Source organism: Megalopta genalis, chromosome 7 (genome assembly GCF_051020955.1).
Source record: "Megalopta genalis isolate 19385.01 chromosome 7, iyMegGena1_principal, whole genome shotgun sequence".
Classification (NCBI taxonomy): Eukaryota; Metazoa; Arthropoda; class Insecta; order Hymenoptera; family Halictidae; genus Megalopta; species Megalopta genalis.
Genome location: NC_135019.1, coordinates 15,371,562 through 15,398,153, shown reverse-complemented (window position 1 = coordinate 15,398,153; position 26,592 = coordinate 15,371,562). Strand labels below are relative to the sequence as shown.

Sequence of the window (26,592 nt, the reverse complement as noted above, 5' to 3'; positions counted from 1 at the left end):
TCCAATACTTGACAATATTTAACATATTCTTTATTTTTTATATTTCGTCCACAACCCTTTTGCTTGCGAAACTGTACTAATTCGTTTTGGCATACTTTCTACTAATTTTCTGCAATAATCCGGAGATATTTGTTCCCACTGTTCTTGAATTCTATTATACATATCTGTGATCGAAGTTGGTTGGGAGTCATATGAATCCCAGACGTCTTTTTAGTAAATCCCATAGATTTTCTGTAGGGTTGAGATCCGGGCTTTGCGCAGGCCAATCCAGAACAGAGAATTTTTTAGTATTGAACCAATTTTGTACACTTTTAGCAGTGTGCTTAGAGTCTCGGTCATGCATGAAAATTACATTTTCTTCTTCAAAAGGTATATTTACAAACGCCCTCTATGAGATGATCTTGTAAAATATCCTTGTACATATAATGATTCATGATGCCATTAATTCGGTGCAAGTGATCCAACATCAAATGCAGTTAGGCACCACCGAAACATTAGGGATCAGGGTGTTCCAAAAATGTCTCGCAAACCGGAAATGAGAAGTACCTGGGATCGTTTGAAGTAACTTTTTCCTTAGCGAAAATGCAACCCGTGGCTTCGTTTACGAATTATTAACGAAAAACACTGACCAATGAGAGGCGAGCTCGCCTAGCGTTTGGCGGCCGAGCCAATGAGCGCGCGAAGCCCAGTTCCGCTCATTGGCTCGGTCGCCTCGCGCCAACTGAGCTGGGATTCGACCGCTCGACCGCTGGCGCCGTTGTCTCGGCCGCCTCGCGCCAACTGAGCTGGGATTCGACCGCTCGACCGCTGGCGCCGTTGTCTCGGCCGCCTCGCGCCAACTGATCTCGCCTCTCATTGGTCACTGTTTTTCGTTAATAACTCGTTAACGGTGCCTCGGAGAAAATTTTTGCAAAGGAAGAAGTTGCTTCAAACGACCCGAGGAACCCGCTACTTTCGAATTGCGAGACATTTTTGGGACACCCTGCATGTATGCGCGCGTTGGCATACGAATTATGAATAGCTTTGGTGTCTCGTTTGAGAATAAGGTCGGCGTCGACACGCGACACCGGTGCAAAAGAGAGCGACAGACCAGAGGCAGAAGGCAGCTTCCGAATCCGAATAGGTAGAGCTGCATCGTGTGGGTTTTCGTTCTACATATGTATGTATGTACGTACAGGACGAGTCGATCGGTTAATTGAATCGGATCGGGTAGCCGGCCGACGGCCGACACGGCCGACACAGCCGCGGCCGTGACGTTATCTCCTCGAATCGATAGTTTCGTCGACTAATAAGGATTCCGAACAAAAGAGTGGCGAACTCCTCGAAGAAATAAACGTCTCGGTCTACGGCACTAAAGATCCGAATTTATAGCGATCCTTATCGATCGACCTAGGGTCAGGGCCTTATCTCGTTCGCTTTCCTTCCGAGAGGTTCCGAGACCGAGTTTTATCTTTACGAACTAATAACCAAGCTCTATTTCCGCGGACCCGGGTTACGTGCGCGTACCACGGGGGTGGAACGAACCGAAGGAGTAAAAGAAACCGGTCATCGAGTGGCCTGGATGAATTACAGCGTCCCGCTGCCTCGTTTCGTTGCGATTGTTTTCGACTAGACAATGCTTATCCGACTTATCTCGCGTTTGGCTCTGCCGAAACGAACCCGCGCTCGTTTTCGCCGCTTATTTATCAGCACGGCGTCGCGCCGCGTCGCCTTCGGAGTTCACGGTCGTTCTCCTAGATACCTAAGTATGTGTCGCGTTCACCCTATTACCACCAGAACACGTACTTATGTATGTACAGTTACTCACAAAACTGAGGGTACACCATTTAAGACGCAGTAACTTTTTTCAAACTGGATCAAGTGATTTGAATTTTTGTTAGATGATTGAGGAACGAGACGATGACTAAAATGCCTTGTTTTTTAAATTTTCCTATTACTTAGGACGACGAAAAATAAAAAGTAAAAGAAACTTTATCCGAGTATATAACAAAAATTTAAAAAATGCCTTTCGTAGAGCTCGAAATTGTTAATTAATCCTGATGGAAAAAAGCAAACAAGCAATTATACAATAAACAGCAGCAGTTATATAAACGGATTTAAAAGGACACTATATAGCACGTGTACATGCTTCGGATAAAATATATATCATTATTTAACTGGATACGCGGTATTGCTTATTTGTTTTTTTCCATCAAATCCAGAGTCAAGGTACAGACATTGAAAGATTTTGAAAAACTGCGGATTTCGTCTAGTTTCTGGTCAAAATCGCGATAAAACTGCGATTTTTGTCATCTTTAAATTGTCGATTTCTATACAATTTTCAGCATGCATATTAGTTACCGAGATCTACGAGAGGCATTTTTTAAATTTTCGTTATTGGCTCGGATAAAAAACGTTAAGAAAATAGTTTTATCTTTTTCTGTCATTTCAAGTAACAGCAAAATTTAAAAATAGCATTTTGGTTATCGTCTGATTGATTAGTCTCGCTATCATCTAAAAAAAAAATTCGAGTCACTTAGACCAGTTTTAAAAACGTTATCGCGTCTTAAAAGGTGTACGCTCAATTTTGTAACTGCATATTTTGTGATGACCCGTCCGAATCACTGACATCGAGATTCGAAAGATTCATTCGTCACCAATTATCCAGTCGATTTATTTATTATTGCTGGAAACAGTCCTTAAACACTTCGGCACTGTAAAATGTAAACCGTAAAGAAAATCTACGTACGTAACGGATTGTCAAAAAAACACGAACGAGCGTCAAAATTAATGAAATCAAAATGTCGACTTTCTAAAGGTCAAACGCAATGAAACTGATTCATTTCTTAAATAATCAAACGTCCATTTACTAATAATATTAATGCTATTATTAATGCTGCTAATAATATTAACGATACCAGTTGCAGTAAAAATCGTAGGAAAGCTAACTAAATATAGTCCCGTTACTTCAGCAATGGTTCCCGTTTTCCGGGTATCGTTGGAAGTATCGAGCGAATGGAAAGAGACGGAGAAACGCGCTCAATGCTCTGACAGTCGTTTGTCGTTCCGCGTGGAAGGCTAATACACAATGACAAATTATCCACGACCGCTACCAGTGGTGTCAAAGCAGTCGCGATAAACTGCGCGGAGATTGAATAAACGGGACTAATTGGTTAACCCCTTGACCCTTGCGAGATTGTGTCAGACTCCGGTTGAGGTTCGAGCCTCGGAATAAATTACACTCAGCATACGCTTCGGATATCTCGTTTCTTCTATTGTAGATAAAATCACAGGGACCCATAGATCTTCGCATTAAAACTGAACCCGTTCTTACCAACACTGTTTTCTGGATCAGGATGAATAATAATTTAACATATCTTTGCTATTTAATACGCAATAATTTGCGAAACCATGCTCTAATATTATTCTCGTTTATTGTACTGTCCCATTCAGAAGTATCACTGTTTCTTTCAATATCGCCAATTTACCGAAGGGACAAAGTACGCCTTGCAGAAAATCGAAAAAAATGGCACGTAAATATAGGATCAGGTTAATCCTTAACGCACCGAAGGCTCCGCTACGGAGACATTTGTCATTTATACCGTAACTCCGAAGGCTCCGCTGCGGAGCCAAATGTTTTTAGCATACGTTATCGTCGGCGTTAGCAATTGTTATCTGTGGTTAAAACGTGCTAAATCTGTACCACTACGATTAAACCATTTGTTGACCTTTTCTATGGTTAGCAACATGGAGAAAAATAAATATTACGATGAGAATTTAGAGCCGAGCGATACCGAAGACGTATTTGATTTTGAAGAGTTAAAAGACATTGTGGAAGACAATGTTGGTTGTGATTCTGACACTTCGAGTAGTAGCAGCGAAATTATACTACCAAAGCGACGAAGAATGAGAATTATTGAAAGTGAAAGCGAAGATTCGTTGCAAGACTTGGATGAAAGGCGCGATGTTACGGAAGAATTACATATTCCAGATAGAATACCTTTTAGTGTATTGCCACAGGTCATTGGACCACAAGTTCCTACGAACATTGAACAGTCGATACAATATTTTAAATTATTTTTCACGGACGAATTGGTAAATGAAATTATAAAAGAAACCAACAATTACGCGGAGAATGTTCTAAACTTGAAAGAAATATCTGGTAACTCTATTTGGAAAAGTGAATACTGTGACACTTGTCCAAGGAAACCCAGAATGCGCATGGGAGATTGTTACCAAAGATATCGCACCATGGTAAATTACAAAATTTAAAATTTATCTTTTATTTACAGTAGGAAAATGTATATTTATAAAATAAATAAAATCAAATGCATTCGCAAGGACGTGTAATCTTCTCCGCTGAAAATAAGACTTCCTTTATCTCAGGCGCCTTTGCTCTAAAAATGTGCCGGAGTTGCTGGTAGGCAGTACTCGAGAAACGCGCGGAGCGCTAAGCGTTAGTGGTACCACGTAGCGTTTTAGTCCGATAAATGATCCTTCACAATGGCACCGAGGAAAGATAGAACGGTCATTCTTTCTATTCGAAACAATGGTGTCCCTTTGGTTCGAGCTCTCGCAGCCTCATTGTCGAAGGTGCGAGCAGCTAGTATCGTGAAGCAGGTATCGCGCGAGTGCGAGGCGGCTCGGCTCGGCTCGGCTCCTCTTCCTCTCGCTGGCTCGCTGGCGAAGGAAGGGAGGACAGGATGGTCCGAGCCTGAAAGGAGGGAAGAAGGCTTGTGCAAATAGAGGAGCCAGGTATCGCGCCGCGTCTGCACCTCCCCGAGATCCATCACCTTCGTGCACCTTCGTCCGCCTCTTTCTCCTTTTTCCACCTCCACGGACTCTCCTGTTGCTGCCGGTCTGCCTCCACCGGTCCACTTCCACCTTTTCCTCCTGACGCGTCTCCTACCTTCGCGATGCTTCGGCCGTGCGGCTCGACTCCGCTCGCCGGAACGAGCTCCTCTCCTCCTGGCCGGTGCGCCTCCGATGCCTCGATTACTCAAGCTCCGTCCGCGAAACGGACAAACTTAGCTGTGCGCGTCTGCACGGGGCTTTCAGACACCGTGAGAGCGTCCTTGAAACTTCGGATCCTAACCGTGGTCGCGGCCGCGGCCGCGGCCAAGCGTCACCGGGTGACTCGGTGGATTCCTCGCGAGCCCGCTCCGCGTCGACGAGGCTCGAGCGATAATTAGCCTCGCGTGGAAATGCTGTTTGTTCGCGGGCCGGCCGCTAATTAGGCACCTGGACTTTATAAATCTGTTTTATGCCGGCGTTCTCGGGCCGATCCGCTGTCTCGCGATCCGGATCGCTAATTAACGGGTACGCACCTCGCTTTCCTCCGATAGTATCAGGATCGACGGGCTTCTGTAACCTAACCAATCGCGAGCAATTCATTTCGTTTTCGCGCATAGTTTCGCGGCTCTTGCGGATCTTGTTCATCTTGCAACTGTTGTCCAAGCGCAGTAGATTTTCTCCGATCGACGATCAACTTGGAAACAAAGATGGACGATTTGGGAAAAGGAGACGCGATTATTCGAGCCACGCGCTCCTTTTTCTTTTTTAGTACCCGATTGTCGACAACCATAAAAACTCCCCTCCCAAATTGTCTATTTTAGTTTACAAACGGAGGGACAATTGGAGAGAATTTACTGTATTCAGAAAATTGACGGAGCTGTGAAAGAATAAAGCGCAACTTTCGGTTAGAGTGTGTTCATTTTCTGCTGTCGACCAACAATAGATTTTCTAATCGACTTTCGGGAAAGCACCTTTGACATTTTGGATTAATCGTTTTTATATAATATATTATATTATATTATATTATATTATATTATATTATATTATATTATATATTATATTATATTATATTATATTATATTATATTATATTATATTATATTATATTATATTATATTATATTATATTATATTATATTATATTATATTATATTATATTATATTATAATGATTTATCGCACATCGTATTCGATAAATAGTAAATTCCACTGAAAGCGTGCGTGTACACTAGAGAACATCTTCCGCAGGAAGTTCCGAATTATACGGTTTGTCACATCTGTCGAAGCATCAAGTGCCACTATGGCTGCAAAATTATTCAAATAAAATACGAATATACAAATAAGCAACTGGAGAGTACGTAGAACCCTCAAAGGAGCTGAGTTTAGAAGTATTTTAGAAAAAAGAGAAGCCAATGTTATCGAAGAAGAATATTAAACTTTGTTTGGAATTTGCCAAAAAATACCAAAACAGGACAACTATTGAATAGGAACGGATTATTTCGTCAGACGAGATCAAAATTAACAGAATTTGTTCAGATGGTATGTCTTAGTGCTGGATTCGTAAAAATGAAAGGCTTAAACCACGACATGTAAAGCAAACGGTAAAGCACGGAGGCGGATCCCTAATGTTTCGGTGGTGCCTAACAGCATTTGATGTTGGATCACTGGACCGAATTAATGGCATCATGAATCAGTATATGTACAAGGATATTTTACAAGATCATCATGTTGAGAATATGCCTTTTTAAGAAGAAAATGTAATTTTCATGCATAACCGAGACTCTAAGCGCGCTGCTAAAAGTGTACAAAATTGGCTCAATACTAAAAAAATTCTCTGTTCTGGATTGGCTTGCGCAGAGCCTGGACCTCAACCCTATAGAGAATCTATGGGGTTTACTAAAAAGACGACTTTGGTATTCATATGACTCCCATCCAGCTTCAATCACAGTGTTCTACACTAGAGAACATCTTCCGCAGGAAGTTCCGTTCAAAAATTCCGAGAAAATGGGGCGGTGATATTTAATTTCGTGCGGCAGAAACGTTTTATCGAACGTGTCCCGTCAAACAATGGATCTGGGGGAGGCACTGGGCCGGTAGAACATATCAATAGACGCGAGATGATAATTCATAGATGTCCGGCGCTAGTCACCGACTTTTCATTATCTAATTAAGCGAGCTAGCTGGAACGGTCGCCGCCGTGAATAGTCGTAATTACATAAGATCCTCGTGACATTTTTATCGCGTGGAACGGCCTTAATTGGCCCGCGAAGGGTCTCGTTCCTCTTAAACGTCTCGTGTAGTCACTATAGCCGATGATGCGACACCTCGCCGCTCGATACGAAGAAACAGGACTACCGAGAGCCGAGAGAAAGGAGCAGAAAGGGAGAGAGAAAGAGAGTGAGAGAGAGAGAGTGAGAGAGAGAGAAAGAGAGTGAGAGAGAGAGAGAAAGAGAGTGAGAGAGAGAGAGAGTGAGAGAGAGAGAAAGAGAGTGAGAGAGAGAGAGGAAGAGAGTGAGAGAGAGAGAGAAAGAGAGTGAGAGAGAGAGAGAGAGAGAGTGTGTGTGAGAGACGGAGGGAGAGAGAACAGCGTCGAAAAAGGAAGAAAGAGACGTCGAGACTGCCGCGGTATTCGTTCGCCTTGGGATTTAATTATTCTAGTCCCTAAGAACTGTGATTATCGCGTCAGCCCGGCAAATCATGGCGTCAGCCGTCGCAGGTTTGATCCGAGTTGGGACAACTGGCCCTATTTCCTCTATTTGTGCACCGTTGCAATTTTGTGCATCGACGCCGGACGCCTCTGCGTCGAGGGCCGGTTCAGGTGTTAACGGCAGGATCGCTATTAACCTAAACGCGCGTCTTTCCTTCCTCCGGGGGCCTCTTCTTTTTTTTACCCTTGTTCCCCTGCTTACGATTACGTTTACGCTTACGCAGTCGGTGCCGGCCTGCTCGGTTTCGCGTCGTATTATAGCTTTCATAACGCCGACTGTCGACTGCCGACTGCCGACTGCCGACGCCGCGCGCCGTGAAATTGTGGCGCCCCAGTGGCTCTCAATTCCATCGACTCTGGGTTACCTAATTCCGCTCGGTCCTCGGCCCACGGCCCTTGACTCCCACCTCGGATCCTCTGCTTCGATTTGACCTTCTGTAACCCAATTTCTCCATATTTCCATGTCCGAAGAAAATGCTCGGCGATTGGTTGGCACATAACGGTAGAAGGGCTCCGAAAATATTAACTCTTTGCGCTCGAATGGTGGCTCCGAGGGGTCTGTCAATTTTACCGTATTTCAAATGCGATCAACTTTTACTGATTTTATTCTATAAACTGCGAAATAATCAAGCGTAACTCGCGAAAGCGTTCGATTCAACGTGCCACGGATCTTTGAAGTCGCATGCAAATTTATATCTAATCGTTAATAAAGGGTTAAACGTCATAGAAATTGCAAAGACAGATTTGTAAAATGCGAATGTATTGTCTAGTTGCATTCGACGACGGCTTGAAGCGAACGATGAATATTCTCATTATATATGTATGTCCTTATTTTTTAAGTATCCCTATTTCGCGATCATCGTTTGGGAATACGTATCCGGCGACTGCTCGCTGGAAACGTTTGCCGCGATTTTTCACGCGAGACGCGTTCCATCGCGCGCTTCCTTCTGCAACGCGACGACGAAAAAATGTTTTGACACCGCTTTGAAGCGACCCGGCCGGCGATCATCGCGTCGGTTCCCTATGGGAAAAAAGCTATTAGTTGCGAACCTATAACGAACGAATTGGTTCCTGTATCGCGAGCAGCACGTAGAAGTAATATATGGGATCCATTCTTCTTTCCCTCTGTCTCGCTCTTTCCTACTTGCGCGCGGGTCCGTCCTACCAGTTATTATCGGGGGTAATCGTGCCTAAAAGCCGGTGCCCGCTTTTGATTAAAATTGGCTTTTAATTCATTTGGCAGCCTCTAATCTCGTGGCGGCTTCGATCAGAGGGAACCAGAGGGTTCCAGAGCGAGCCAGAGGGAACCAAAGCAGGGAGGGGCGGGGGGAGGCTCCGGGAACAGAAGGCAGAGAGGTCCCAGCCGAAAAATTGAGTTCCTTCCACCCTTCTTGTTTCATCTTGTTGCATATTGGCCGATTATGCCAGCAATATGAATAAAAACTGTCTTGTTCCAACAACGTATCGCTAAACGTTCTTTTTAACTGAATCACCTATTTAACCATGAATTTGCTTTCTTTCTTCGAACATGCCCGGCAGATCGGCGATCTGGTTGTTACAATGTTCTTGCTGGACAAATTGTGAAGTATCTATCGGAGATAAATAAAAAGAAGAAGTTATTGCAACGTGCACCACTCCGTCGAAGTCTCGATTATTCCGAGTTGTTGTTAGTTTCTCTATTTTATCCATTCGTTCGTTTCTCGATTGTTCCGAACTTTGTGTACTTTTGGTGGCAGCGGTCAAAATAATACGTTGAATTTACAAGAGAAACGATTAATTGAAAGAGTCGAGGATACCATCCGCTATGATAAATTTGAACCTTCTAGTTCGAGGTTCGTTTTAATGGAATTACTTTGCGGGAATTTTTGGGGTTGTATTTCGACAGTCGACGTGTTAATTGATAGACGGCCGACGGTAAAAGGCACGATGTCACGATCCGTGGGTTTTTCTGCCTCGGTTTGCGGGCCACACGAGCGTGGGTATAAGCGTCATGCGTAGAGAAAAGGAAGGAGGCAAGTCTGCAGGGTGGCCCATTTGCTGGAGCCTCGTTAAATTCAAGTGGTTTTCGTCGGGTGCCTTCCCAACATCGAAATCAAGAATGTCCCCGAACTGCCTCGTAAAGTCTCTCTTTCTCCCTCTCTTACGTCGCTCTCTTGCTCCCTCTCTCTCTCTTTTCTCTCTCTCTCTCTTTCTCCTCTTCTCTCTTTCTCTCTCCGTTTTTCTCTTATATTTCTTTCCCTCTCGCAGACTCTTCTACCAGCCTTCAGGAACGACTAAAAGCAGAAAAACCAGAGAGGACTTAATCTGAGACTCTGCTCTCTCTCTCTCTCTCTCTCTCTCTCTCTCGCTCTCTGACAAACCTACCCATAGTCTATAGAATGCGCCAATTAATTGCGGTACTTTCCTTAATTAATTGGATTCACCTCTCCGTGGATGTCTATCGTAATGGTATACCCTTCGGTCCGAAGACAAATTTGTTCGACTTACCGCCGGTAATCTTATCTGACCGAGCGAGAATTAATCGTTACACAAGCGGAGACGATATATTTTGTGCACATCGACGCGCGTCGATGCGACAATCGGTAATCAATAACTAACAATATAAGTTTCGCGAGTTGCTTTTTTAGCCGATGCGCATTCGAAAATGTAACCGCTTTCGTTCAGGTCAAGCACAATTACGACGCTCGCATATGTTCTCATCGAAATACATCGAAACAAAATAATTTGTTTGCTTGCGCGTTTTCCAATTGGAACATCGATGAGCTAAATAAATAGACAATTATGTAGGGCTCCGTGTAAGTTATTATATTCGGTATAACTGTGTATCAACAGAAGAATAAATCAAATAAAGTGCAGTTAACTCTAATCGGTAATTTTTGAGAAATTAAAGAAGAATCGCGATTAATTAGGTAAAACGATCCACTCGACATTTATGATCGGAACGAAGAAAATGAATATCGAACTCCGAATCGGGCCCGGTTCAATTTCATCGAGTTTTCTAATTGAGAAATTCTCGACGGTCCTTTTCTGGAGGATAAATTTCGACTGGTTGACTCATTGTTAACCTTAATTTATATGAGCCGTTTAGTTCGAGGTTGACCTAAAGTCCATTTTCCGAAAACACATCGAGCTAGCTATTTTAATATTTACATTTCTACGTTACACATAATTTCATTTCGCTTGTGTCTTGTTAGATTGTACTACCACGTTAACGGTTACCAATATTTTTAAATGTGTATTAAAACAGAAAATCCTGAGATATACACGTCTGCATTTTAAAATAAATGTGCTCGGGCCAGTTTGAAAATAAACGGCTCGTATCATCTATTCCCGCGATCTCGATAAAGTTTCGCGAAACGGTATCACTCCGAGCACCACTTTAGCAGTTATCGAAACAGAAATCACAAGCGAGTCTAAAAATATCGTAATTTCATGGCCGTCTACCGAATGACTACGGACTAGTACGTACACGTAATGAGCGCTATCAACGAGAAACTTGTATCGCAAATATGACAAACAAGCGGCAGAACTATCCTCGGAATCCCCTGTTTCCGTTTCGCGACGTCCGCTTTCCGCGAGTATTGCGCGGCAACGATGTATTTACCTGAGAAAGTAGCAACGGAAGAAAGCACGGCGATAACAACCCGAAACTAATACCGCCGCACCGACTCAAAAGATGATACGTCCGTGCTATTTGCTCGTTCCAGTTACCCCCGTTACCAAACTCCTATACTTCCGATACCTATTTAGCCGCCGCCGCGGCGGAGCATTCGCGGCGAAACTTCGACGGTTCGTCCTGAAACGATGACCACCGTTCCTCCCGTATCCCATACCGAATAAGGAAGGCAACACTCGTTTGTGCATCGCAGTTCAAACGGTAATAGTCCGTACTTACGTGTCGTGTAATCGTTCGCAATACCAAATAATCTTGACATTTTTCTCGAGGAAACCAACCGCCAGATTTATCGGCCACCATTTTGTCGAACTTTTTTCGGGGCTAACTATTAGGTCGCGGTGCGTATGAAATGTCGGATTTTTCGGTGAATATATAAAACTGCATATCTTTTTTTCAAAAGCTGTTTATTTCATCAAAATATGCTCCATTCGCTTCAATACATTTTGTTTCCAACGAGATTTTAGCGCATAGATGCCTGTCTTAAAGAAATTCTGATCTTTAGAATCGATAAACTCTGACATGGAATTTTTCAGACTGTCCTCATTTTCATACTGTTCTAAATGTTTGAACAAAATGAAAGTCTTGCACTTTTCCCAACGAGATTTTAATGCATAGATGCCTGTCTTAAAGAAAAAAAAATTCTGATCTTTAGAATCAATGAATTCTGATATGGAATTTTTCAGACCGTCTTCAATTTCGTACTGTTTAGCCAGTAAAAACTGTTCTAAATGTTTAAAAAAGGTGGAAGTCGTTTGGCGAAAGATCCGGCGGATAAGCTGGGTGCTGCAAAATTTCTTACTTTCATTCATTTAATTTCGCAATTGTTTTGTACGACGTGTGCGGCCGAGCTTTGTCGCGGAGAAGTATTGGGCCATGCCGACTAACAAGCGATGAGCGTATAATTTTCAATTTTTCATGCATTTCATCGATGTACTGGCGGTACTTTTGGGCTGTAATTGTCTCCCCAATTCGAAGGAATGAGCTGTGAATTACTCCAGTCACATTTGTTTCCACCGATGCTTTCAGAGTATCATTTTTCACAGACGTTTTAGGTCTCCCACGCGGTTCATTTTCTAGGAAAAAATCACCAGACTGAAAATTTTCAAACCAACGCTGCACTCTTCGATCGTTAACAGTATCCTCTTCAAACGCCTGGTTTATATTGCGTGCAGCTTTTGCAGCATTATTACCAAGTTTACACTCGTATAACAAAATTACCCCCGAATATCGGTTGAATTCGTATCCTCGCGAAATTCAAAACAAATAACAAAATGAAACACTTTTGAGAAAATCTTCTTTGTCGAAATGCGACTCCGGCAATGGACAGTACGACCATAAACGAGATTCTGCCGAAAACGAAAGCATAACGAGAACAGGGAGACGAACGTTCACATGTATAGAAAATCGGACATTTCATATACACCAACCTAATACAGTAATGTCTCTCTAATTAACGCTCAGATTATGTACAAAAATGGACAATTTGAGAAGAGTAGATACGATTATTCGAGTCTTGCAGCTCGTTCTTATAGTTGTTGATAATTCGTAACTATAAAACGAGTCTCAAGACTTAATTCAATCGTATCTCCTCTTCCAGAATTGTCCATTTTTGTGGATAATCTGAGCGCCAATTAGAGAGACATTACTGTATAAATGAAGAACTACGGCAGAAGAAGCAACTACTTTTCATATTACAATAATGTCTCCTTTACTGACGCTCAGATCGTCCACAAAAATGGACAATTTGGGAAGAGGCGATACGATTGTTCGAGCCTTGCAGCTCGTTTTTATAGTTACCAATTGCCAATAAATATAAAAACGAGCCAAAATGCTCGAGTGATTGTATCTTCGCTACCTAAAGTGTCCATTTTTGTAGACAATCTGAACGTCAATTAGAGAGACATTACTGTATTTTCATGACTTTATAATTAAAATTAGTTATCGTGTCGCATTCGTATTACAAATCGCATCGAATTGTTCATAAACACCACAATCTGAATCTAGACCACGTGAAAATCGCTTATAGGAAAAAAAGAGGAGCATGCCACTAAAATAAACGCGATCGGCAGTCGCGTCTAAAAACGCGTCGCGCGCACCGAAGCCTTCAGCTTCGAAAAAAGTGTTCGTTGAACGCGTTCGTTGAAATCGTCGATTGCGAATGAATAATTCGAAGATGTCCGATAGTTCCGAGAGACCCCACGATGGTGAGAATGATGTTGCACCTGCGCGCCGTCCCGCGGCCGGCCGTTTCTTCGTTTTCTGGAACAAAGGATCCGTACTTCTCGGTCGGCAGAATTTCGTAATAGCTAGTGCGAAGAATGGGAAAAGGAAATACGGCACGGAAGAGGGAAGACCATGGTCCACGGCCCGTGGTACGCCACGCCATGACACGGCACGGCATTGCAACGCGCCGCGCCGAAGAGACAGCGCAACGTGCACTTCGGGGTCGAGGCACGACGGCACGACAGGACCCGCTAAGTGGCAAAGTACACACCGGTCAGTCTGTGCCACCTTCATTAGCACCAACTAGCCGCGCGGCGGTAGGCTTAGCTAACCTTTTCTGCCTTTCTCGGTGCCGAACGGTGCCGGGATTGCCGGGAAGAGGGCCCCCAAGCATCGATGTAGGTACAACTCGCGCCATAAACCTCGACGAGATCTCTTCTCGGAAATATGCCTGCTCGCATACTGAACCACAAAACGGTTTGCCTACTGCATTCTGTCATTTGTCCCGATAACTGATGTCTCTGGTTAGTGCACGGCTTTCCGTGTCCGAGTCCGAGCCGACGGCGCGACGCGACGGCGACATTCTTCCGTGAACTTCGCCGACGATTGGCGCCTTTTGTCCTTACACAGGCGTCCCATGGAGTCCCGTGGGAATTTCGTGAGAATCCCATGAGTGGCCGATGAGAATCCCGCGAGAGTCGCGCGCGCGTATATCTGTGCGAATTCGTTCGTGGAAACGAACGCGGACGTAACCTGGAGGATATTAGTCCAACTTTGTGGAGATGATAAATTCGCATAGCAGTTGCGTGCGGATTTTCTTGCGCGTAAATCCGACCGATCGTTTTGTAGGGAAAAATGCGAGCCGGCGGGATACACGACGATAGAAACAGAGATTGCGAGTTTCATTTCGCTTGAACGTCCGCAGCAATTTTTTGCGTCGATAATAATGCGACGACTTGCAGCGACAGGGTTCGTTGCATATCTTTAATCGGTTTCGTTGTGTTCTTTTTGTTACAGAAAAACTTACGACACAATCCGAGGACTTCAGTAGGAAATTGTACATCTTCGCGGAAAAGAGTCAGCGATACATTTGCTTCAATAAACGGGGGCGACTTGTTGGCTTGGTAATTACACGGCTACCAATTAGTAGACATAATTCATCGGCGCGGCCGAGCGAGTAGATTTATACGCGACAGAAAATGCACCGGATTGCACAGATAGGACGTTTAGATTAATCGCGCGCGTTATCGCCGTCAGCAGTCGGCGACGGGTGACTTGGAAATCTTACAAGCCGGAACGCTGTGACAGCTTCAAATAGGACAATCGTTTCGACATAGTAACCGAGCAATAGATTTGAAAAGATTTAACACGATACCCTCGAAAACGCGGGTATTTAGAATTTCGGCCTTTAAATTAATCGAATTCTACTTTTCACCAGTTTATAGAAACATTTTGGAAAATAGATTTTACTGTCAGTTTTAAAGTTTGCTAATAACGCTTGTTAGAAATTTTGGAAAATAGATTTTACTGTCAGTTTTAAAGTTTGCCATTTTTCTAAAAAAAATTGAATCGATTAACACTGGATTTACGGAACCCGTAAAAATGATAATAAAAATAATTTTTTAATTTACGATTATTCATATCGTAAAGATACATTTATGAGTTATTTATACAATTTATATGTTATTTACGGCAAATGTTAGAATAACGCTTGTTAAAAATCAGAGAATAAATGTCTTATTGCTACTTTCATAAACAAATACAAAACAGCTGTTTCTTGTGCTCCGTAAATCTAGTGTTGAAATCGCGGTAATCGAAGTCAAAATTAACCCTTTGCACTCGACCGGCGACTCTGAGGCGACACTAAAAATGTCTGTACCATTTTTTAAAAGAATTTTATTATTTTTGCATTCGATAAATTGTTAAGAAATAGAAATCTTCTGTAAGCAAACAGGTTAAATTTCCAATGCATCAAGTAAAAACGACTATACCAAATGGAAATACCGTAGCTTGAAACAAACGCTTTCATTTTCGGGTCGAAATAGTCTCGACTGCAAAGGGTTAATGTACTACAGAAACGTCATTCATTCTTAAAAAGGTTGCTTTCCTACAATTTTTAATACCTCGCGTTGAAATATTCGATATCGCGTACACGGCAAATGCTACAATATTTAATTCGTAGCTCTCTGAAATGCTGGTTTCGCCAGCACGTAGATTCCCGCGATGAAGGTACAGTAATGTCTCTCTAATTGACTCTCAGATTGTCCACAAAAATGGACAATTTTGGAAGAGGAGATACGATTGTTCGAGCCTTGTGGCTCATTTCTTATGGTTATCGATTGCCAACAACTATAAAAACGAGCTGCAAGGCTCGAACAATCGTGTCTCCTCTTCCCAAATTGTCCATTTTTCTGCACAATTTCGGCGTCAATTAGGGAGACATTACTGTACATACAGGGTGTCCCAAAAATGTCTCGCAATCCGGAAATGGCGGGTTCCTCAGATCATTTGAAGCAACTTCTTCCTTTACAAAAATGTTCTCCGAGGCACCGTAAACGAGTTATTAACGAAAAACAGTGACCAATAAGAATCGAGTACGGCTGACGCGAGGCGCCGTTGGCTCGACCGGCTCGCGCCAGCTAAGCTGGGATTCGACCGCCTCGACCGCTGGCGCCGTTGACTCGGCCACCTCGCGGTAGCTGATCTCGCCTCTCATAGGTCACTGTTTTTCGTTAATAACTCGTTAATGGTGCCTCGGAGAACATTTTTGTAAAGGAAAAAGTTGCTTCAACTGACCCGAGGAACCCGCCACTTTTGGATTGCGAGACATTTTTGGGACACCCTGTATTTAGGAACATAGGTGAGACAGCTGTACATTGATCCGAGAAAACAGATCGTAGTCGTGTTAATGGGGGAAAATAATTAAGACGTCTGTGTTGTCTGTTTGCAGCGAAAGAAACAGAAAGGGCCGATGTGCCAGTTCAACGAGCTGTACAACGGCTCGTACCTGAGGTATCGAAGCGTGGCGGACAGTACGCGGTACCTGGGGTTCAACAAGTTCGGCATGCCGATGAAGAACCCGCGGGGCCGGCAAGAGTGTTTCAACTTCATCAAGTACAACCCTCACGTGGACATCGACCACCACAACAGTCTGATGAACGCGGACATGGGCGGCATGGAGCCACGGGAGCCCTATCTCGGCTCGAAGAACCCGTCGCCGGTGATGAGGGCCACCAAGAACTCCCTGCTGCAGATCGACAGCACGAGGGAGATCATCCACACGACGCATCGTTACCGGCACTCGAATCGCTGGAAGATGCGGCCGGACGAGAAGCTCTCGGCGCCCCGAAGACGGCACGAAAGCCGTCTCTTCGTCGAGGCCAGCAAGTATTGAGCCGCTCGAGTCAGGGCTCGCCGATCAAGACTGCCTCCTCCACACCCGTGAGACCCTGAGATCAGACTGCCGAATACGCTGGTAGAACGTACGGTCGCGATGTCAGGAACCCACTGAGAACAAGCGGCATCACTTGAAACGCGCGCGCGGCGCGAAGCACGCGCTTCGATTGATCGCAACGATTAAAGCTGGCTATCGCCCTTCCGCGAGTTCCGCCTCTCCTGCCTGCCCTGCCCTCGCCTCTCTCCCCTGCCCTACCCCTCCTGTCCTGCCAGTCCTGCAAATCCTGCCGGCTCGCGCGAGCCTTCCTCGAAACGTCCAACTCGACTCCCTCGGGCCTCGGGCCTCGGGAACGGATCGAGGTGACCGATTATCGGTGCCTCGATTACCGAGCCCCGACTCCAGACTCCCGACGATCTTCCCGATCGGAAATGGGCACGAAAAGCGGGAGCCACTGCGGCGGACCAGCAGGAACACGATCTTACCTGATAGAGCTTTCGTTACGCGTCGTTAGATTCTATTTCACACTTGCCCCGACTGAATCCTTTCAGGCAAGTTACGCGCGCTACCATTAATTTCCCCGTTCCATTCCGTTCCATTCCGTTCCATTCAGTTTCGTTCAGTTTCGTTCCGTAGCTGGAAACTTATCTCTCCATTGGTTGACACCGATCCGTGTCCCATCGCACGATCATTTCTCCTCTCTTCATTTCCACGAATCGTAATATGCGTTTCTCGCGCGCGCTCTCGAGTTAGCTCCGCACGCTCCGGACCAAGAACGGGAAGCGAACACAAACGGTCCTCGAGGGGAGCGCGAGCACGTTGGAAAGCAGGGCTTGAACATTGTTGTGTCGCGGTAACAAACGTCGGTTACGCTTCTTGAAACGGTCACGAGCAACCGGAGCAAATATAATATATATATATATTTCTTTCGGTCGAATCTCTTTTACGGGAAAATCGAGATTTTCGTCCGTCCGCTTCGGTCGCGAGCTTTTATTTCCGATCGTCGTGTCGGTTCTATAACAGAATATGCTCGCACGATTGATTCTTTCGTCGATTTCTCTGCCGTCGAGGCGCGTACATACGTCTGTATACACAGTTTTCGCAGAAATTATATATTCGAGAGAAAAGAGAAACGGTTACACACATATCATTGATTTCCGACAGAGCGTTGAGATTAATAAGACGGGAACGTGTTTCACAGAAACTGACGTTCCCGAAGCTCCGATTTCTTCCGAAAAATTCGAATTTTTCATTTTATCCTTTAACCCGTTGCACTCGAAGCTGTTTTAACTGTGAATCTAAAATAATTTTTCTGATTTATAGTATTTTCATTTTGTACGACAAAGCGCATTTTATGCATGCGAAATTGAGTCTTGCGACTTACACGACGGTTACACTTTTAACAATTTTTTAAAATCTAAACTTTCTTAATGTAATAATCATCTTAGAACGTGATATAACAAATTCCAGTGGTTAATATTCGCGATAATTCTTTAACTGCCGTTTAGAGAAGCCATAGCTCCGAGAAGGTACGCGTGCTGCGATATCGTTGAACGTTAGAATTTCGAAAAATTGCTTCGACACGGATTTTCTACATTCTCGAAACTCTCGAAAATTGTACGAAGAACGATCGATCTTTCCATTAGGAAAGATTTAACGTTAACTTCTAATTCATTCTATATTATCAAATGCAAATGTAATATGAAAATTGAAGTATCAGAATTGAATTTAAAATATGCAAACTTGAACGGATCGGTGATCGTGTCGCGTTGTCCGTCTTTCTCGACGAGCGGCGCAAGTTTGAAATTTCCCGTGGAGAAAAAAAACGAGACGTCGAAAGGAAGCTTCGATACACGGCGAGCGTAGAATCGAGAGAAATGGACGCGGAGATCGCAATCGTACGAGCGGCAACCGAAACGGATAAGAGTCAGAAATTTCCGATCGTTCGTAATATCGATACCGTAGAAAGATTCGTCGCGCAACTGGTTTACGATCCGACTCTGTACAGAAGAAGAATTTGAAACAGTTATTTTCCTAACCGTTTCAAGCCCTGTTAGCAACTGTGGACTGTAGACAGAAGAGCCCGACGGCCGACCGGCGCACGGTCGTTTAGCGTTTTAGGTGGAGGACCTACTACACCTTAGCGATCGGCCTAAATCGTTGCACAATCGGACAGCTTGTGCTTCAACTAACTATGTCGGACCGCAATAAAAGCACGGAGAAACGCGCGTCACTGGAAATGCTTTCCTCGGCTTCGATCGTGGAGCGATCCAGCGATCGTTGCGCGATCGTCGCAGCATAAATCGCGAACCTTTTCGAATCATTTCGAATCATTTCGAGCCGTTTCTCGAACATTTTGGCGAACCGCGTCGAGACGCCGACGGATCGACGTTCGGATTCGAAGGAAGAAAGAAAGCATTTCCGGAGAAGAACGCGACTCTCCCGCGCGTTCGCGCGTTCGCGCAGTAGAGTGCCGCCCGCGTACGACTCTCTCGCTCGCTGTGCTAATTACGCCGCCTAATGTAGCGTGCGTGCGTGCATGCGTGCCTGCTTACATGCCTGCCTGCTTGCCTGCTTGCTTGCCTGCCTGCCTGTCTGCCTGCCTGCCTGCCTGCCTGCGTGTATGAATAATGTGTGCGTGCTTGCGTACGTGCTCGCGACGTACACGCAGTTCTCACCGTCGCGTCGATGTTGGAAGCTCGCGGTGCGGTCGCTTCAGAATCGCTATTTTATTCACGACTGCTCCCAATCACTGAAAACTTCTCACCGGGAATTGGTGAATTGACAATTCCGCTGGGAGAATCTCCGACTCCCAGATATGGAACGTTGAAATAGGCTTCGAGACCTTCTCGATCGGACGGTCGCGAGAACGAGATCGGGATCGAGATCGTAATCGTAATCGTCGCGCGGCGATCTCTCCACGATAGAATCTTGTTTATACGAAGTTGGAACACGAGGCAGGATTAAACTGGCCCGATGGGTAGGTCCAATGGTAGAGGTTTGCCAATTGTTTCCAGCTCCTCTTTCGATTCCGATTAATTGGAGCCGATCTGCGGAAAAATTTGGTCGATCGAATTTCACTCTCTCTCCCTCTCTCTCTCTCTCTTTCTCTCTCTCTCTCTCTCTTTCTCTCTTTCGCTGGTACCTGTGTCTTCGTAGAACTGATAATACACTCTGGACCGCGGTTCGGATAATAGAGGCTCGTGCATTTCACACCCGTACACAACCGACCGTAGAATGTGCCCGTTCGGATGGGCGAGGTTCTATCGTGTGTATCGTCAGTCGAGAATATTTCTCTTTTTTTTTTTTAGACGTCGGTTTCGAGCCGAACGGCAGACTAATGTTCGTTTCCTTACGCTCTCTTTGTCCTTGTTTCACGTTCTCTTGCCGAATGACATTTTCAACACACACGCACGATGCGCATTATGTACTTTGCAACCTGAAACACACACATGTACACATACATCGGGATACACGATATGGTTTATTTATTATAGATGATAGAGGAATGACCGCGGTCAAATTGCTATGAACACAATTTCAGATCGACGCTCGCGTTTCGAGTTTGATTAGCTTTTTTAATCACGGCTGGAACCTTCTTGTAATTTTAGATTAGGGATTTTATTTTCGTTCGTGATTTGCACGAACGGAGAAATGAATTTACGAACAGTATTAAGGAAAGATGAAGACTTTCATTTTTATAGTTGCAAACTTGTAATTCGAGCAGAAATTTCATTTTATTATTCGAGATAAATGAAACGTGTCGTGTTGTGTGTTTGTTGACGCGTGACAATGATCTAATACTAATTGTAAGATACGTTGGCTTTCAAATGTTTCATAGAAAAAAGAGTCGAGAACTCTGAGCATTTGGTTTGTTAAGACTTTTATTTACTTGTTCATCGATTTTTCTGCCGCGACACAGTTCAATTTTGTAGGTGTACGCGAAGAACAACGGAAACATTTCATTTTTTTCCAGCTGTTCATAAGAATTTGATCACTCACTGGAAATCGAAGTTGAAATTGGGCTAAAATACAGAATTGCCCTCCACCGAATTTTTGCTCGAATAGAAATAAAGATAAACGATGAAAAAAGAAGTGAACTGTATATCGATTTCATTTATTTAGACGCGCTTGTATTTTCTTTGTCACGCGTAGATTTTTCTATTTTCTTCGGTTCATCTACAAAGTTTTTCCAACTTTGTCGACTTACGTTTCTTCGACGAGTTATTTTTATAAGGAATCCGATGATTTTCATGCTTTCTAAGGATCTTCCAACGAGTGTATGTATTGTAGAAAATTGCCACGCATATATTATTTAATTGTACAAATTCTATACGAATTTCGTGAAACTGAAATAGCTTCCTATTTTTCGTTTTCTTGTAATTCCTATTCGTTTCTTTTTACCGAATTGAGAACTTGTTACCTTGAATTTACTCGGATTTGGTGTGCAAGGATTATCGTGATGAGGCAATTCTATACAGTTACCTGAGATGAAAATTGACGGGATCTCGGTCTAATCGACGTTATCATCGGTTTCGATCCCCGTTTTATCGTGATTCAACCAAATCTTGTTCGCCAAAATGAAAAACACGCAAACGATACAAGTGCAAAAAAAGAAACAAATACAAAAATACGAGGAAGGACATATATATATATACAAGAGTTACACGTACACAAATGAAAATACAAGCGCGGCCACATAAACAGAAACACAAATGCAAACACGGATACACAAAACACACGAAGGACACCCCCGACACAGTCTACCCGTTTCGAGTTTCGAGTAAAGGAAAAACAATCGGTCTACATAAGAAGAAACAAACGAGATACGATATACATATATTTTTAGTAAACCTACGGCAAAACGAAGTTTCGGGAAAACGGACGAACAATAAAAACGGGATCTCCGAGGAATTTTATACAAGATTATACCCTCCGACAAATAATAAACGAGATTACTTTCTATCGCGACCACGCGTCGCGTCGAAACGTTGTCATTTTCACACAGAACGTCTATTTTCTGATAGGAGTGAGAGAGTAACAAGAGAAAATATTTAACCGAGATTGTATATCGGCCTTAAACTGCGTGTTCGTGTACGAGCTTCTGTATTTGTGTGCATTTCCGCGGTGCGTATGTATTTACCTATGGACGCGTGTGAGTGTGTGTAATATATTAACATGATCGTTATTGAATTTAACCCTTAGGACGCTATCGCAGACTGTATTACTAGGTTAGGTACACGATTATATGACGCGGTGGCGACTCGACGCGACGCGACGAGCCGAGTCAGGGGTGAGTTCCTCCCGATTTCGGTGGCGCGTGTCCCGCTTTGTCCTGTGTCTTGGGCCGAGTCGATCGGAATAACGGAACCTACGGAAGAACGAGAGGACACGCGGAAAGATCGACGAAACTTCGGACGCATAAAACCACCCCTGAGTCGCTTAGTTCTCGACAGACTCGCCACGCAAGGAGCTCTATTCTCCCGAAAAGAAATCGCTCCCTAGGTAGCTTATTTATTGAAATCACGTTTAGACATTTACGGAAAACCAAACCGCCCGAGAAAAACAATTACCTTTTCCTCGTACGTGTATGGAAATGTGCGCTGCTCTCTTTTATTTTACTCATTCACGAATCATCTCATCCTCGCGCGCCACCCTCTCCTCTAGAATTTACTTTTCTACGTTCGCCGAGATCATTCACGCTTCCCCCCCTCCCCCCCCCCCTCCCTCCCACCGTAGACGTTCCGATGCTCTTCCATCCGATCACTCGTAGTCAACTTTTGTTTCACGAGTCCTCTCGACCGAATGGACATCCCCTAGGCTCATCCTCAACATCCGCGGTGCAGGGACTTGAAATTGTTCACGGTTTTCGATAAATAAAAAAAGATCTCGATGATATATTCGAACGAGTTTGAATTCTCGTCCGATGAATTCTCGCAGCATTACCATAATATCTTTTATTATGGACTTTTATTACCGAGTTCAATTTTATACCGAATTCATCGAGATGCTTTCCCGAAACTGCTCTTAATCGAAAACTTCATTTGTTTACTGGTGATCTCACCGTGTACATACAGCGACACGCATATTTGTTCCGAGATTATTGTTGCATTTACAAATTGTTGAAATTGTATATAGAATTTCAAACGTTAGGTACGCTAAAATTAAGAGGAACACAGCAATAAACAATGTAGGCGTCGTACGAAAATGTTTGCATCGATCTGGAAAGTTTCGGGCAAATCTGTGAATCGCTGTACACATTTATCTAGAATAATAGTTTAGTTTGTGACCGCATTTTCGGCACAAGTTTTCCCACCGTGACACCGGTTTCAAATCTCTGCACACAAATACCTTAACAATTGTAAGAAAACCGAGGAACCGCAGAACCGATGAACGTACGAACGTTCCGCAAACACCGATTTCTTCGAACGCATGCGTAAAGGGTTTGTCCAAGGATCACGGGGAGATGCCGCCAAGCAATACCGATAATTTCTATGTACTTGTACTTAGGTGTGAAAAAATACTGTTCCCCCCACGTCGTCGCCTTCATTTCAACCTTGCCAAGCGACTCTCATGTTGTCAGTGTTGAATTCGAAAAAATACTCAATATGTACTCGGTTAGTTAATTATCGTTTATTTCGTACAAGTGAACGAACGGTGTTTGTATGCGTCGCTGAAAAAAAAACAGAAAAAAATAACGAGAAACGAAGAAACGAGGTGCGAAAACCGAAAAACCGAAAAACATCGTAGGCAGCGAAAGCGAATCGTAGTGGACACACCGCGCACCGATCGACGAACCGGGAACACGTCGCTGATGATTTGACGATCGATTTTCTCGCGTAGCTTTTGATACCCTTTTCCTATTCTGAATTTTTTATCCTCGGCGAAGAAAAATCAAACGAAACGTTTCGCGTCGGTTCTGTCCCGAGCGGGACGGAAGACGAAAGTGGCCGCGAAGCACCCGGGTTTACTCGTTTCTTTTGCAGCTTCGTCGACCGGTCCGCGGCGATGCCTAATCGCGTTTCTTTAGCGTCGCGTGTCGCGCGCCGCAACAAAATTCAAATCTTTGCGGCTGTTGTTCAGCGATCAAACGAGAAATTCGACGCTCACCGATTCGATCACGCCGGAAAATCTGGTTCAACGCCCGATTTGTATCGCGATACGATACATCGTAATCGCCGCCCTCTGTCGGAAACCTAATCCGCGCCGGTTCTTTCCGCCGCGTGACTACGAGGATCGCCGGTCACGATCGTGGCGCGTCGAAAATCACGGCGACAATGATAGCTGAACAAAATCGAGGCGGACCTTTTCGCACAGATCACGAGTCTCCTCCTTCTGGAGATGAACAACTCCCGACAAAGTATGAATTCACGCGGAAACCACCCTCTTTCTCTCCTCATCAGTCTGCTCGGCGTCAGGTCGCTTTGCGTTTAGTTTTTTATATTATGATACTTGACGTTTTTTCTACGATCGTACGACATTTCATTGCGGCACATATAGTTGCGTTTAGCGTGTTTGCGAGGACATTTTTCAGGAGAACCGATCGTGCCGTGACACGACGGTGAACAGCACAAATTTCGACGAATTGCGCCCCGTGATCTGACGTCGAGCACCACCGAAACGACCATTGCCACCCCTTTCTCTCTCTCTTCCCCCCTCTTTCTATCACTCTGTCTGTCTGTCTGTCTATCTATCGATCTATCTATCTACCTATCCATCTATCTATCTATCTATCTACCTATCTATCTATCTACCTATCTATCTATCTCTCTGTCTGTCTCTCTTCCTTCGTTTTTTTACTTTCTCACTGTGAACAAATGAGAACGGCAAAAGAAATGAATGGAACGCAAGAGATGAATCTGACTACCCTATAAATAGATAGTATACATAATGAATAAAAGAAAAAATGGTAAAGTATAAATATTATATATATAAATAAATATATGAAAGATGATGTGTATTGTAAGATATTTAATACCGACTTGTCTTAGACATACCACGATGATCGATCGCGATGAAACGATGATAATAATAGTAATAATAATTATTACGATGATTGTTGTATAATGAACGACGACGATGATGATGATGAAGATGATGATATTCTACATTATAATTCGCGTTGTAACATAGAGGCCCACCCGTTACCCATTAAATCGATGTGTCGATGTATCTCGAGCGTGTCGCGCTTGTCGACGAGTGTCGTTAGTAACAAAAAATATCTTGAAGAGCGTTGCGTTGTATCAGTGTTTTGCGTTACGTTAAATTAGAGATCGAACGCCGATCAATTGAACACGACACGTATGAAAATCGTTGATCGGTTCGTATTTAATCGATTCTGTAATTCGTAGATGCGATTCGTTTCACAAAGTACACACTATACTGTTTCGCTCCGATTCAAAGTTTACCGAATCTTTTGTTTCGATTTTCGATCGAAAAAACAGTATCACAAAACAAACCAAAAAAAAGAAAATAAAGAAAAAACGAGCACAACACGCCCGGCAGCAATTAGCAATAATATAACATTCCACCTTAAATCGCATACGTACTGCGAAGTCTAATAATGTGTGTCGCCGTACGAGAGAGGAAAAACACTGTCAAATACACGCTCATACACTGCTAAACCTTCTGCATTTATTCTTTATTCTTTACCATCCCTTATCGCGACTCCTTTCCCAGCCGAGCCATCGTCGTTGAAACACGTTATTCGAATGCTATCGATACGACGCGCGATTTAAACGATGCGGCGAATCGAAAGAAAATCTTTATATTTCGTTCTATCTTATATATTTTATTCGATTCATTTTCACACGCCAGTTATGAACTGATTACTTTCCAATTTATTAACGAATTCTTACGCGTGCGCGAGTTTCCAATATTGGTTAAATCATCTAATCTTCATGCGCACGGCATCTGCATGAAAGAGTTAACCGGCACGAACAACAATTAAAGACCGTCTGAAAGGTACCGAAAAATTCGTGGAAGACCGAATAGAAAATAATCTCGGCGAGATTCGATAAAGTAGCCCTTAATCGTTCCTAGAATGGCTTTTGCCGGACCTTGAAAGTTGAAAGCCCTCGCTGGCCCATCGATGCGCAAATCCGCTCGCATCGCTCGAGGCCCGAGGCTGAAAGCTAAAATCAAAGAAATCGCGTCGATCGGATCAGACGCGGACCGTGGAACTCTATTTACCGCGATGGTTCCGAACGTATTTACGGTTTGCCCAGTGTTCGGCGGATGAAAAGGCGAAATGTATAGATACAAGGCCGAACTCGAAGGTACTCGAATTCCGACCGTTGATTTATCCGGGAGTGGCATCTGAAGGGCTGCTTAAATAATGTCGAAAAATCCCCTCGTCCCCCAGCAGCTTTCCTCTCCCATTTGATCGCGCGAGCATAAAAGAAGATCGATATATATATATGTATATATATTGTGGACCGAGAACGAGGACAACGCCGGCGGACGGAGAACATAGAGCCGAAAAAAAAAGAGTAGGTCCCCCGATTCCGATCCCTCGTAGTCGTAGCAATGGCAGCTCGTTGACACCTCTTTTTCTCGCACGAGGGCGGCCGACTCGAATAAACCCACCCCTTCCAACTTCCAACTTCCTTCTTAACGCTCTCGAGTGTTTGATCTAGAAATCACGAGTCCGGGATACGAACGTGGGCAAAGCCGTTAAGTTTCACCCTCTTCTCGATGCGTCTCCTACCCCTTTTCTTCTTCCACGGAGATCCCGCGCTCCCCCTAGACTCCCTAAACCCCCCGAAAGTCCCCGACTAGAATACGTATGTACACACACAGACACACAGGCACACAGGCACA

At 44.0% G+C, this 26,592-nt stretch overlaps 1 protein-coding gene across 3 annotated transcripts in view; it reads left to right on the top strand.

Annotated features, from left to right (window-relative positions):
- Positions 1-25,394, top strand: part of LOC117221706 (fibroblast growth factor 18) — a 207,484-nt gene extending 182,090 nt beyond the window's left edge. For all 3 annotated transcript variants that reach the window (XM_033472875.2, XM_033472874.2, XM_033472876.2), the window contains exons 4-5: positions 14,394-14,500; positions 16,327-25,394. In XM_033472875.2, the coding sequence (XP_033328766.1) occupies positions 14,394-14,500; positions 16,327-16,770 (551 nt within the window). In that variant the 3' untranslated portion in view covers positions 16,771-25,394. The remainder of the gene's footprint in view (positions 1-14,393; positions 14,501-16,326) is intronic.
- Positions 25,395-26,592: the final 1,198 nt, after the last annotated feature.